Raw genomic sequence first — 12,367 nt, 5'->3', positions numbered from 1 at the left:
TGACCACACTGGTCGAAAAGCTTCATCAGGCCTTTAGACCTCACTGCCAGCTGTAAAACAAACCCCAGATCTTCTGCCATTGTGTCAACTCGTTCAAACCCCAAGTGGTACAGAGTGGAAGCTAAAGAAACCAGTCACCACCTCAGGAGCTGAGTGGGCTTGAACCTACAGCCTCTAGGTTAGTAATGTTGTTGTTTGATGCCATCGAGTCATAGACAACTCATAGCGACCCTATGAGTGACCGGTCTGAGCACTGTTCGTACATAGAGTTTCCGGAGGCAAGCCATTTCGGAAGTGGATGCCGCTCCTGCTTCCAGGCTTGCTTTAGTCGGGAAGCTCCAGCCAATACTGTCCACCATGGGTACCCGTTACCACGATTGGCACATCACTGTCACAGGCTTCAGCATCACAGCAACCACGAGTTACCTCTGTACAGCAGCACACAGACCAGTGCTATACCACCTGTGCCACCTAGGAAGCTTCACTTCCAGTCTGCAGGTGGATGAGACAACTGGTCCAATGACCCTAGGAGGCAGACAATCCAGAGGTGGCCATCCCACAAGGTAACAAGCAGCCTTCGATCGGGAGGAAACCCACTGGGACATGAAGGTGTGGAACACTATTTAGGGTTAGAGAAAAATATCATCTACAAAGAGTGACTTCAGTTACGGCCAAATTCTAAAGACAGTTTCGGTGACTCTTTGGGACGTTTAAAATCTGAATAACGACTGCACCACCAATGATCATGAATGCCCAGAACATCTAATTTCTTTTTTTTCTAAAACCTGTGGATATGCTCAACAGTACTTTAGAACAACAACAAGAACCTGTGGCCCTCTATTGAGAGGTGGGAGAGGGCTCTCACCTGGCACAGCCCTCGGGCTTCCCTCTGGGTGAACTGCCCACAGCACTTCCCCAGATTGTCCCAGCTTCTCCCACAAACACTATGGGAGTCGGCAAACCCTGTCTATTTTATAGATGAGAAAACTGAGGCTCAGGGAAGCCCTGTGACAATCTCCCAGAACAGCCTTTGTCCAAGCATTGAGCAGGGGACCCTGTCCCACTTGATGGAGACAAAAAGACATCACCAGAGTCCCTAGACCAGTGGAAAATGCCAGGAGAAAGTCATGCCCTGAGGGCTGTGAAGACACATGCCCCAACCTTGGCCGGGGGCACTGAGGTCAATGAAGGCGTCCTGGACCCCTGGGCGTGGGCACCTAGGCTTCAACAGGGAGGATGAAACAGGCACAAGGAGGCAGGGGCCTCAGCACTGGTCGGTGCTGACAGCAGGTGGGATCCAGAAGGGGCATCTGGGATGTGGAGCTGAGGGCACCCAGGCCCTTCACAGGTGTAACCGGTGCAGAGGAAGCAGACAAGCAGCTCAGAGTGCTGGCTCCACGCCCTCCCGCCCAGTTCACAGTATTGTCCAGGGTTGGAGGAAGTTTAAGTAACTAGTTCAGATCACAGCAGACCCCGCCTTCTCAGGTCCCCCCCCAACATGTCATGGGTCGTGGGGAGCTCACGGGGCCTAGGAAGACAGAGCAGGGCTTGGGGGTGGCATCCCTAGCCTTGGCTGCCCCCTCCCGCGCGTGGCACGGGCTGGCCAGGGGCCCAGGGCCACAGGAGGAGGGCGCAGCCGGGGGCGGGGGCGCCGAGGGCCGGGCGGGGAGCGTACGAGGCGGCTCCTCCCCGCGCCCCGGCCGTGGAGCCTGGAGCGGGGCGCCGGCACCCTGTTCCGGGGCGGGCCGGGTGGCGGCCGCTCCTGTCCCGACAGGTGCGCGGCGCGCAGGAATGCGGGGCCTGACTCACCAGCGCCTCCTGCCTACCTGCCCGCCCGCCGCCCATAAAGCCCGCCCGCTGGCTGCCGCCGGCCCTCCCGCCCTGCAGCCGGGACACCGCGCGCCCCGCAGCCCGGAGCCGCCGGGCAGCCCACCCAAGGTAGGCGCTGCCACGCCAGGGCAGCCAGCTGAAGGGGGCGGCCAGGGCCCCGAGCCGGGAGCCGGGTGCCAGGAGTGGAAACCAGGGCGGAACACGGGTGCCCACTCAGCACGGGCATCAGCCGGGAGCTGGGGAGCAGACCTGATGCCTTTTGTTTCCCCAGCCCTTCCACTCCTGGAGGCTGATGTGCCCTGTCCAGGGCAGGTGTCTAGCTTTCCGGGATGTGCTGAGACAGCCGAGAGCAGAAGGTGGGGACTGGATAAAGCAGACCACCGGGCAGGGGCAGCTGGAGAAGGCAGACCCTGGGTAGGGGCAGCAGGAAGAGGCAGACACCCCAGGCTGGGCAACAGGAGAAGGCAGATCCCAGAAGGCAGATTCCTGGGCAGGGGCAGCTGGAGAAGGCAAACCCCCAGCAGGGGCAGCTGGAGAAGGCAGACCCCCAGCAGGGGCAGCTGGAGAAGGCAGACCCCCAGCAGGGGCAGCAGGAAGAAGCCTGGGGTTGGTGGAAGTGGAGAAGTGAGCAGAGGCAGGGCAGCTGGAAGGGACCCCACAGGATTTTCTGCGGTTTTCAAAGTTCGGGGAGCAGCTACCCAGAGATGTGAGCACCCCATTTGGCTGGAGGGGAGCTGGAGTCTACTCAGGCCGGGGAGTCCCTGACTTTCCTCTGCCAGCAAAGCCCTCGCCAGCCGCCTACCAAAGTTACTGAAGACACCATTCCTTCCAGAAGTTCTCTTGACCTCACCCAGCAGCCCTGGAGGCTGTGCCCACTGCTGGCACCCCTCCAGCCTGCTCCCTTCACCACCTACTCCCTTCCCTGCCTACCTAGAGTGGGCCAGCAGTGTGGAGGCAGGGGCTGGCCCCAGTCTCCTTGTCCCCACCACACCCTCGGTGCAGCGGGCCACATGGTGTCTCCACCGCCCCCACAGAGCTGGACATGGGTGCTGAGGGTCTCTGGGGAGGGGAGTTGGGCAATGGAAGAGGCAGGGCATCAGGGAAGGTGTATGACCCCAGGTTTTGATCTCCCTGATGACAACTGCCAAGGACTGAGGGCCCCATATTCTCACAACAGCTGACCCTGAGGGTGAGGAGCCCTTCAGGGTGAGGACTTGGGCCAATCAGAAGGGACAACAGTGCCCCAAGTAAAGGTCCATTGGATAAGAAGGGAGAGTGAGTGTGGGGACACCCCAGCCTGTTCAAGCAAATGAGTCACAGTGAGTGGTCCGTGGTGGCCTGGAGGGGAAGGGGGATGGGCTGTGCCCAGCCCGTCTCTGTCACCCCTCACATATGCCCACAGCCCTTTTATGTGAAATCTCACCATTTCTATCTAACACTGGCAACCACTTTTAAAACATTCTGAAATATTCTGAGTCCAAGAGGCAACTCTTGAGTGTGTATCTGGCTCCTCTTGGCATTTTGTAGCCGCAAGGGGTATCCTGGGAGTTCTTGGGGTGGGGAGGATGCCTGTCCAGGCTCTTCCAAGGGCCCCAAGGGCCTTGTCCCTCAGTCTCCACATCTGTGGCCTGGGGAGAACAAAAGTGTGTGTACCCAGTCCGGTGCTGATTCAGTAACGGGGGGTGTGGGGCATGCAGGGACACTCACTGGCTGTGGAGTGGGGGTCCCCAGTGGCAGAACCCACTGCGTACTGGCCTGAGGACGTGGGGAGGGTGAGCCGAGTTGGGCTTAGCCCCAGCTGCACTGTGTAATGGTGCCCCAGGGGCCGAGTCTGCCCGGCTGAGCATGTGGGTGTGGTGCCCACACCCCAGACTGCAGGAAACTTCCTTCCCCCAAGGAGCCCCACCTCAGAGGTTCAGGGCACCTGGCTCAGAGCAGTCGTTAGGTGGAGCGCTGGTCCTACCTGTGGGTGTGCCAGCGTTGCTGAACACCTCCTGGGCCAACCTGCCTTTGCAGAGGGAGACAGTATCTGGCTGCTGGGTACACACAGGTCTCCCGTGCCCACAGGCCCAGAGGATGCCCCTGTCCCATAAGCCCAGGACTGAGAACAGATTGAAGTGGGAGGACTAGCGGTGGAATTCAGGTGGGAGGGCCTGGCATGGTCTTAGGCTTCTTGGAAGACTGCGCCTGGAGAAAGAGGCAAGGCCGTAACCTTTGCCCTCTGCAGTGCCGAGCTGGCCGGTCCCTTCTCCCTGGAGGCCTGTGGCGTCCCCACTGTACCTGCTGAGTGGAAATGTTTTGATAGACAGCTCAGGCGCAGGGCGGCTGACTCAGTGAGTCTAAGTACAGGAAGGGGCTTGTAGTCTGCTCTGGGCTGAGAAGAGGGGCCTGCCGGGAGAGCTCAAGGCCCTGGAAGCTCCACTCTGAAGAACAGCAGGGGATTCAAGTCCCACCTTGCCTCCCCATTTCCAAGGCTTCCGGCCTCTCTCCCCCCAGGCACACCACCTTCATCCAGGAGAAGGGGGCCAGGACAGAGAGGTTCAGGAAGTAGGGGTAGACCTGCTGGGGTCTGAAAGGCAGAAAGAGAATAAAACCTGCTCTACCCTCAGGAAACCAGTACTGAGAGGCCAGCCTTGGTATAATCTCATAGCCCGGAGCCCTGAAAGGTAGGAGTGAGGCCTCCTTGGGCAAGTGCAGGCCTGTAGGACGTCCAGGCACACGCAGCAGGAAGACAGTAACTGGGCTGGACAGCCTTGGTGGTGTCCCTGATCCACACAGAGCCTCAGTTTCCACACTGCCCTGTGGGAATGGCTCCGAGGGGTGGGCCTGGCCAGTGAGGCCCTCAGACGTGGACTGTTGTGTTACAGAAGGAAGACGATGGGGGCGCTGGGTCCCAGCCCGTGGACCAGGCTGCTGCTGGCTGCCCTGCTGAGCGTCAGTATCCCCGGCCATGTCGGTGAGTGAGGCAGGGACCACCTTTCAGGTGTGGTCCTCACGCGGGGTCACCCCTCAGTCTGCCATCCAGCAAGCCTTGAGGAAGGAAATTCTGTCTGGAGTAGAAAGGAAACTCAGAGGACAGCAGAGGAGAGAGAATTTGGAGTAGAGACCTCTGACCCCACTTGCTGGCTGTCCCTCCAATCAGTTCCTGCCCTCAGCTGAGGTCATGTTAGGGTCTTGAGCTAGAGCTTGGGAACATTTACACCATGGAAACTGGCAAACACTAACAATCAGGGTTCTCCACCTCCCTCCTGTCCAGGCTTTTTTTAAAACATGAAAGTGTGTAATTCTGTGTTCTTGCTGATTTGATCCCTATTGGAGACAGACCGATCGATAGACTTCTTGTTGATGATACTATTTCCAGCAGAACATAAATTCAACAGTGTCACATGCTTGACCGAGTGGCCGTCACTCCCCTTTTCTGAGCTAAGCCTTCACTAACGGGAGCTCTCTGCCCCCTAAGGTCACTGTGTAATCATCTGAGCTCTTGGTGTGGATTTGAGGAGCCTGAGGACATAGCGGGCTAAGTGTTATGTCACTAACCGAAAGTCAGTGACTGAGCCCAGCTCACTCCTCTGGAGACAGAGGAGGCCGTCTGCTCCCGCCGGAAACCTGATGGGGCAGTCTGGTTCTGTCTTGACAGGCGGCTGTGAGTCATATTCGACTTCCGGGCACTGACAATGTGTTAGGTTTTGTTATGGTTATTTGTCAATCAGTTTGATCTCCTGTGAAACCAAAACCAAATCCAGCGCTCTGGGTTGGGTTCCGCTCCCAGAGATCTTCCAACAGGGTTTCCGAGGCTGTAACTCTTAATGGGAGCAGACGGCCTCATCCTTCTCGCAGGGCCCCTGGTGGTGTCTTAGAAACCGCTGACCTCTCTGTGTTGATAGAGCTCAGGGCATAATCATTTTAAAGCTATAACGGCCTGGGGGGTAAGGAGTTTCACTGCCAACCCAGACAGGTGGTTTGAATCCACTAGTACTCCTTGGAGAAAGAGGGCAATCTCTTCTATTACAGCCTCTGAAAACCTGTTGAAAGGTCAGCTATGAATTGGCTCCAAGGCATTTAACAACAACGTTCTTAAACCCTGACCAGCCTAGGGCCTTCCCCCACTGCATACACTAGCTGCACATAGTAGGTCCTTACTGTATTTTTTGTTTTAAATTTTATTTTTATTTTCTTTTATTGTTGTGTGTATGTGTGCCGTCAAATTGGTACAGGAGGAGATTGTCCCTCCTTCTCCAGCAGAGCATCTGGTGGATTCGAACCATGCACCTCTGGTATTGCAGTGCAGCTTCTTGCCACTAGGCCACGAGAGCTCCCTGGTCCTTAGTGTATTTTTAGTGAAATATAACCAAAGTGAATCCACGTCACCTTTGATGAACACACTTGAGTCTTACCTCCTTCACTCACTGAGAACCTCGTGGATGCCACATCCTGGGATCTGACAGTCAATTGCTGTCAAGCTGATTCCAAATTGTACCTCAGGCTAGAACAGCGTTCCGGGGTGAGCTGTTTGAAGTGGGTCTCCAGGCTTTTCTTCTGAGTGCTTCCAGGTAGACTCAAACTAAGAGTCTTTCAATTAGCAGCTGAAGGCATTAACCATTTGCACAACCCAAGAACAGGCCCAGAGAAATAAGAAAAACCCAAGTGGTCTTGTCTCCACTAAGTTTCCAAAAGTGTGAGCTTTGAAGAGAATGAACAGAGACTGCCCATCTTTCCCCTGTGGAGTGATTGGTGGATCCGAACTCCCAACTTTTCAGTTAGCAGCCCAACACCTTCTACGCAAGGCCACCAGAGCCCTTAGGCCCAGGGATCGCTGTGGTCAGCAAGGCAGTGAGTCCTCTGGCTCCGGTAGAAGCTTGTGTGACAGAAAAGGTCGCGCTGTGATGGGAGGGTCCTGGAGGTCTGGGCACGGTGGGCACAGCTCATGCCAGGCCTGGGAACTCTGCAGGATCTGAGGGGCTCTCAGGCGAGGAGAGCAGCAGGATTCCCAGTCCCTACCTTTCCCTTTGGACTTGAGTGGAAGCCTGCAGGTTTGAGGCCTGGCTCTGTCAACTCTTACCTGGGTTAGCTGTGTGTGGCAGACTGTGTCATCCCTGGGCCATTCACCTCTGTAAAATGGGGAGAAAAGCCCACCTCTCTAACATGAGGTGCATATAGAAATGGCATGGTCATTATTGAGGTCCACCCCTACGTGTCCACCTTCCCTGCCCTCAGCGAACCGCTGCAAGAAGGCCCAGGTGAAGAGCTGCACCGAGTGCATCCGAGTGGACAAGGACTGCGCCTACTGCACCGATGAGGTGAGGACCACCGGCCCCTGGAGCCCAGTCCCCTCCCCAGCCCAGATGGCCCTGCCTTGCTGGGCCACCCCTGATGCTGGTTGGGTCTCCACATGCCACTGTCTCAGACCAGGTGGGTGTGGGAGAATCAGAATGTTCTAGAACATTCTTCTGGAAAGAAAACCTAGGGGTTCGGGCAGCTGGGGATGAGCACAGTCCCTGCTGACCCTTCCTTCTTCCGGCCAGCTGTTCAAGGAGCGGCGTTGCAACACCCGGGCGGAGCTGCTGGCTGCAGGCTGCAGGCAGAAGAGTGTGGTATTCATGGAGAGCTTCTTGAATATCACAAAGGTGCTGGCTGAGGGATAGAGGGAGGCGGGCCCTCCAGACCCGGGGGTGTGCTGTGTCCCTTGGCTGGGCTGAGAACTTCCCCGTCACACTAGCTGTCCACAACCTCCCCAACAGGGCAACCAAATAGACACGACCCTCCAGCGCAGCCAGGTGTCACCCCAAAAGCTGTGGGTCCGGCTGCGGCCGGGCGAGGAGAAACACTTCGCGCTGGAGGTGTTCGAGCCGTGGGAAAGCCCGGTGGACTTGTACATCCTCATGGACTTCTCCAACTCCATGTCCGACGATCTGGCCAACCTCAAAAAGATGGGGCATGACCTGGGTATGCTGGCTAGTGGGGACAGGACCTGGGAAGAGAGGGGATGGGGACAGCTGCACCCAAACCACAAGGGAGACAGAATGTCTGAGTCCCTCCAACCCCAAGAAGACCCTCCCCATCTTCAAGGGAGAGTCCCTGCTAGACCTCGTCACTGTGGACTTAGGGAAGGCCAACGTGGTCATCAGAGACCTCTGACCCCAAAAAGGAGGGACCCCCTTCAGGAGAAACACTTAGCAGACAGAGATGGGTTTAGCTTCCTAGCACCTCCACTTGCTAGCAGCCCGACTCTGGGTCCCCTGAGTCTGTAAAGAGACCAGGTCTCTTAGGAATAACATCCAGTCTGCAGGGCTGGCAGGAGGTGGTTGTCCCTCTTCCGCCTGCCCCAAAGGTCTACTGTGGAGACTTAGTATCCCTAAATGGCACAAGTCAAGCACCCACCTGATTGGTGTTCAGGTCTACCCATGGGAGAAAGGCCTGGCCACCCCTTCTCCAAGCCAGCCACTGAAAGCCCTACTAAGTCCAGTTCTTCTCTGACACACATGGGGGTACCACGAGTCAGCCAACTCCATGGCAGCCTGTGGTGGTCACACTCGGTCATCAGGCCCCCTTTCTCCTGTGGGTGTCTAGCCCGGGTCCTGAGCCAACTTACAGGCGACTACACCATCGGCTTCGGCAAGTTTGTGGACAAAGTCAGCGTCCCCCAGACGGACATGAGGCCCGAGAGGTGAGGGTTCCAGGTGGGCAGGGGTCCTGGTCCGGTGACGCATCTCCTCAGTCACTCAGACCCCTTGAAATGCTTCTGATGGTGGAAATGAGTAGAGGGGACACTGGCCAGGCAGAGGGGGCAGTGAGGCTGGCCCTGGGTTCTGTGGGGTCTTCTCCCTGCTGACGAGCTGTCTCTCTCCTCTCCTCTCTCCTCTCCTCCCCTCTCTCTCGATTCCATCCAGGCTCAAGGAGCCCTGGCCCAACAGTGACCCTCCCTTCTCCTTCAAAAACGTCATCAGCCTGACAGATGATGTGAACGAATTCCAGAGTAAACTGCAGGGCGAGCGGATCTCGGGAAACCTGGACGCTCCAGAAGGGGGCTTTGATGCCATCCTGCAGACGGCCGTGTGCACGGTGAGTACCGGGCCACTGCCAGCTGGGCAAGCTGGCACCTCCTGTGCAGGGGCTGAACTGCCCAGAGGACACACAGTCCCCGAACCACCTCCAGGCCCCTAATAAACCCAGATTCTCTCGACTCAAAAACACAACTAGTTTTCATCGGAGTCCACTCACAGGCCACCCTTTTTTGGTATTCGGAGGCTGAACATCACACGGGAGGAAATTGTTCCTTTCTCCCACGAAGTCGGTAATGACTTTGAACCACTAGAGAGGTACAGCCTTGGGATTAGCAACACAATACCCTACGAATTACGCCCCCAGAGCTCCCTGGGGGGGGTCCCTAAATTATAATCCTGGTATAGTTGTACTGGAAGCCAAGGTCCCCAGTCTGAGCTATCACAGGGCACGGGAGGACTTTGAGGTTCTGGAGTCTTCTCTGCCCTGAAATGAGATCGGCCTCCCAGCCAATCCCCTTACAAAGGCCAGTCTCCCAGGACCCTGCTCCCAGGACCTCCTCCAGCTGTGCTTGATCACGAAGCAGAACCCTTCTTTTTACATGAACACTCTTTTTGTTGTTGCTGAAAACAATGTAAACTATATTCCAGACAACTTAGGGAGAAAAAAAACACAAGTGGCCAATCATTTCACCCCATCCACTTGCATTTCTCTTTTCCAATTGGAATTTATAATTCAGAAATGTCCTTTTTTCCCCCTCACTGTCTTTGGCATAAACATTTGCTCTTATAATCCACAGTTTTCCAAATCACTACCTTTTTCTATTATTATTAATTTTTTTATTTTAATGAACATTTACAGAGATTTTGGATTTCCATTCATTAATTGTTGCACTTTTCTCCCTGCCCACCCCTCCCCCTCAGTTTGCTCCTCTCCTTGAAAAGTAAAAGAAAAATCCCGACATTGGCATGCAATCCTACCCCCCTCCAGATACACTCCACTATGCAACCTTCATTCTGGACTCTTGTCATAACCATAATACCCAATCACATATCACTTTTAAACTGTTCTCTTCCTCATCTGTTTCAATGCAGTATACATCATTTATCCAATTTTTCTCAGTCTCATCCCAGTCCTGATGTCAGGCCCATTGTACAACAGTGGCCCTATGCAGTATTTGTCCTTTTGTGATACCTTTGTTTTTTAATTAATCACTGGACATATTCCTTATCAGTGATCTTTTTACTCGGCATTTTGCCTTTAAAACAATAGCAAAAAATTACTGTATAACTATTCAGAGCATTTACAACACACGTCTGGCTGTAACAAACCCTAACGCAGGTCAAGGTGACAGTGATGTTGGCTGTAACGGTCACGTGTCAGGTTGACCTTGGCCCATGAGTCTTAGCAGTTATGGCTTCATGTGATCTGGCAGCTGTGCCCTAAAATAATTTGTCAGTTATGTCACTCTGCAGTTTGACAGGGATGTCATGATGTAGTCACTTCCCTTGCATGATCTAGTGTGACCCAGTGCCAGTTTCCGCCTAGCGACCTGGTCTCTGGGATATAATGTTATGTGGACAAGTGAGGAGAGGGTGCCCACATCTGGGCCTTTTGGAACTGGCCTTTTTCCATTTACTATTATATGGTGTACAGGTTCCTATGCTGTGAAAATGTTCCCACTCGGCCAGCTGAGAGCTTCAGAGAACATTGGAGGAGCCTGGCTCAGGCCTTCCCTTCCTTCCAAGGCAGGCTGGCTTGATCTTCCCTGGGCCCTCTGTGCCTGCAGACCATGCGTTCGCTGCCCATCCCCATGGCTAGTGTCCAGCTTCTATCACCATCCGTCCCCTGCATTATCGTGTATGACGGCAGTGTAGGGGTGAACCATACGTCACTGTCTATGATGGTTATGGATTCTTGAGCCATTGCCTGGCAGAGCCACTTATTGGAGTCCACTACCACTGCCGTGTGGGATACCATGATGAAGGTCCTCAGCATCCCTCCTGCCCTCCCTAGGAGAACATTGGCTGGCGCACAGACAGCACCCACCTGCTGGTGTTCTCCACTGAGTCAGCCTTCCACTACGAGGCTGACGGTGCCAATGTGCTGGCGGGCATCATGAGACGTAATGATGAGGAGTGCCACCTGGATGCCACGGGCACCTACACCCAGTACAAGAGCCAAGACTACCCCTCTGTGCCCACACTGGTGCGCCTGCTAGCCAAGCATAACATCATCCCCATCTTTGCTGTCACCAACTACTCCTACAGCTACTACGAGGTAGGAGGGGTCAAAAGGGGCAGAGAACCCATCCCTTCCTTCCTCTGGCTTGGTTCTCCAGTGCTGCAGTAACAGAAATACCACAAGGGGATGGTTGAGGTTTTTTAAAAAATTTATTATTAATTTCAATGAAAATTTACAGAGAATTTGGGTTTCCATTCATTCATTGTTGCACTTTTCACCCCTCCCAACCCTCCCCCCAGTACACTGGAAAAGTAAAAGAAAAATTCTTTCATTGTTTTACAAACTCTCCCCCAGGTCCACTTCACTATGCAGCCTTCACTTTGGACTCCTGTCATGACAAAAATACCTAATCACATATCCCTTTAAAACGGTTTTCTCCCTCATCTGTTTCAATGCAGTATACATTATTGAACCCATCTTCCTCAGTCTCCTCCCAACCCTGAGGCCAGTCCTGTTTTACAATCGTGGCACCATGCAGTATTTGTCCTTTGGTGACGGAGAAACTTCACTCAGCATAATGTCCTCCAGGGTCACCCATGTTAAATAACATTGCATGAGCTCCTTGTTTTTCAGTGCAGCATAGTATTCCATTGTGTGACTATACCAGAGCGTCTCTATCCATTCATTTGTTGATGGGCACTTGGGTTATTTCCAACTTCTTGCTATTGTGAACAAAGCTGCGATAAACATCGGTGTGCATAAGGGGATGGTTTTAAAGAACAGAAATTTATTTTCTCCCAATTTAGGAGCCTGGAGGTCCATATTCAAAGTCCAGCCCTAGGGAAGATATTTCTCTGTATGGGTTGCACTCCTTGGTAATCTTCACGTGTTCTCTGTCTTACCTCTGCTTGTTCTGCCTTCTCTGTGCCCAAATGATTCCTTTTATATCTCAAAAGCGATTGGTGTAGGACACACCCTATTGATTTGGCTGCATCAATGTGATGAACAGCCTACACTCAGATGGAGTTATGTCTTTGTGTATTTTCAGCCCAGACTCACTGTCATGTGTCAGTTCTGACTCATAGAGACCCTGTCTCAAAAGAACCCTCAATGTGTCCTGTTGGAACCAACTCAGCTGACACTCTAGTGGGTTTTCAGAGGCTGTAAGCCACATAGTAGGTCACCCATCTTCCTTCCTCTGTGCTGCTGGTGTTTTCAAACCATCACAGGAGTGTAACCTTTGGGTTAGCAGAACCATTATACCTCACTCCATGTTACAGTCTGCTCTGCTGTGTCATACTCCACTCTACTATTCTATACTGCACTCCGCTGTGTTACACTCCACTCCACT

At 54.1% G+C, this 12,367-nt stretch overlaps 1 protein-coding gene across 1 annotated transcript in view; it reads left to right on the top strand.

Annotated features, from left to right (window-relative positions):
* The first annotated feature begins 1,503 nt into the window (after positions 1-1,503).
* Positions 1,504-12,367, top strand: part of ITGB4 (integrin, beta 4) — a 38,994-nt gene continuing 28,130 nt past the window's right edge. The window contains exons 1-9 of the mRNA XM_006886369.1: positions 1,504-2,186; positions 4,327-4,377; positions 4,698-4,786; positions 7,048-7,130; positions 7,356-7,457; positions 7,572-7,776; positions 8,401-8,497; positions 8,721-8,892; positions 10,849-11,112. Coding sequence (XP_006886431.1) covers positions 1,504-2,186; positions 4,327-4,377; positions 4,698-4,786; positions 7,048-7,130; positions 7,356-7,457; positions 7,572-7,776; positions 8,401-8,497; positions 8,721-8,892; positions 10,849-11,112 — 1,746 coding nt within the window. The remainder of the gene's footprint in view (positions 2,187-4,326; positions 4,378-4,697; positions 4,787-7,047; positions 7,131-7,355; positions 7,458-7,571; positions 7,777-8,400; positions 8,498-8,720; positions 8,893-10,848; positions 11,113-12,367) is intronic.

Source organism: Elephantulus edwardii, unplaced genomic scaffold, assembly GCF_000299155.1.
Source record: "Elephantulus edwardii isolate Elephantulus edwardi_28Jun2011 unplaced genomic scaffold, EleEdw1.0 scaffold00048, whole genome shotgun sequence".
In the NCBI taxonomy this organism is placed as follows: Eukaryota; Metazoa; Chordata; class Mammalia; order Macroscelidea; family Macroscelididae; genus Elephantulus; species Elephantulus edwardii.
Note: the sequence above shows the minus strand (reverse complement) of the source record. Positions and strands in the feature narration are given on the sequence as shown.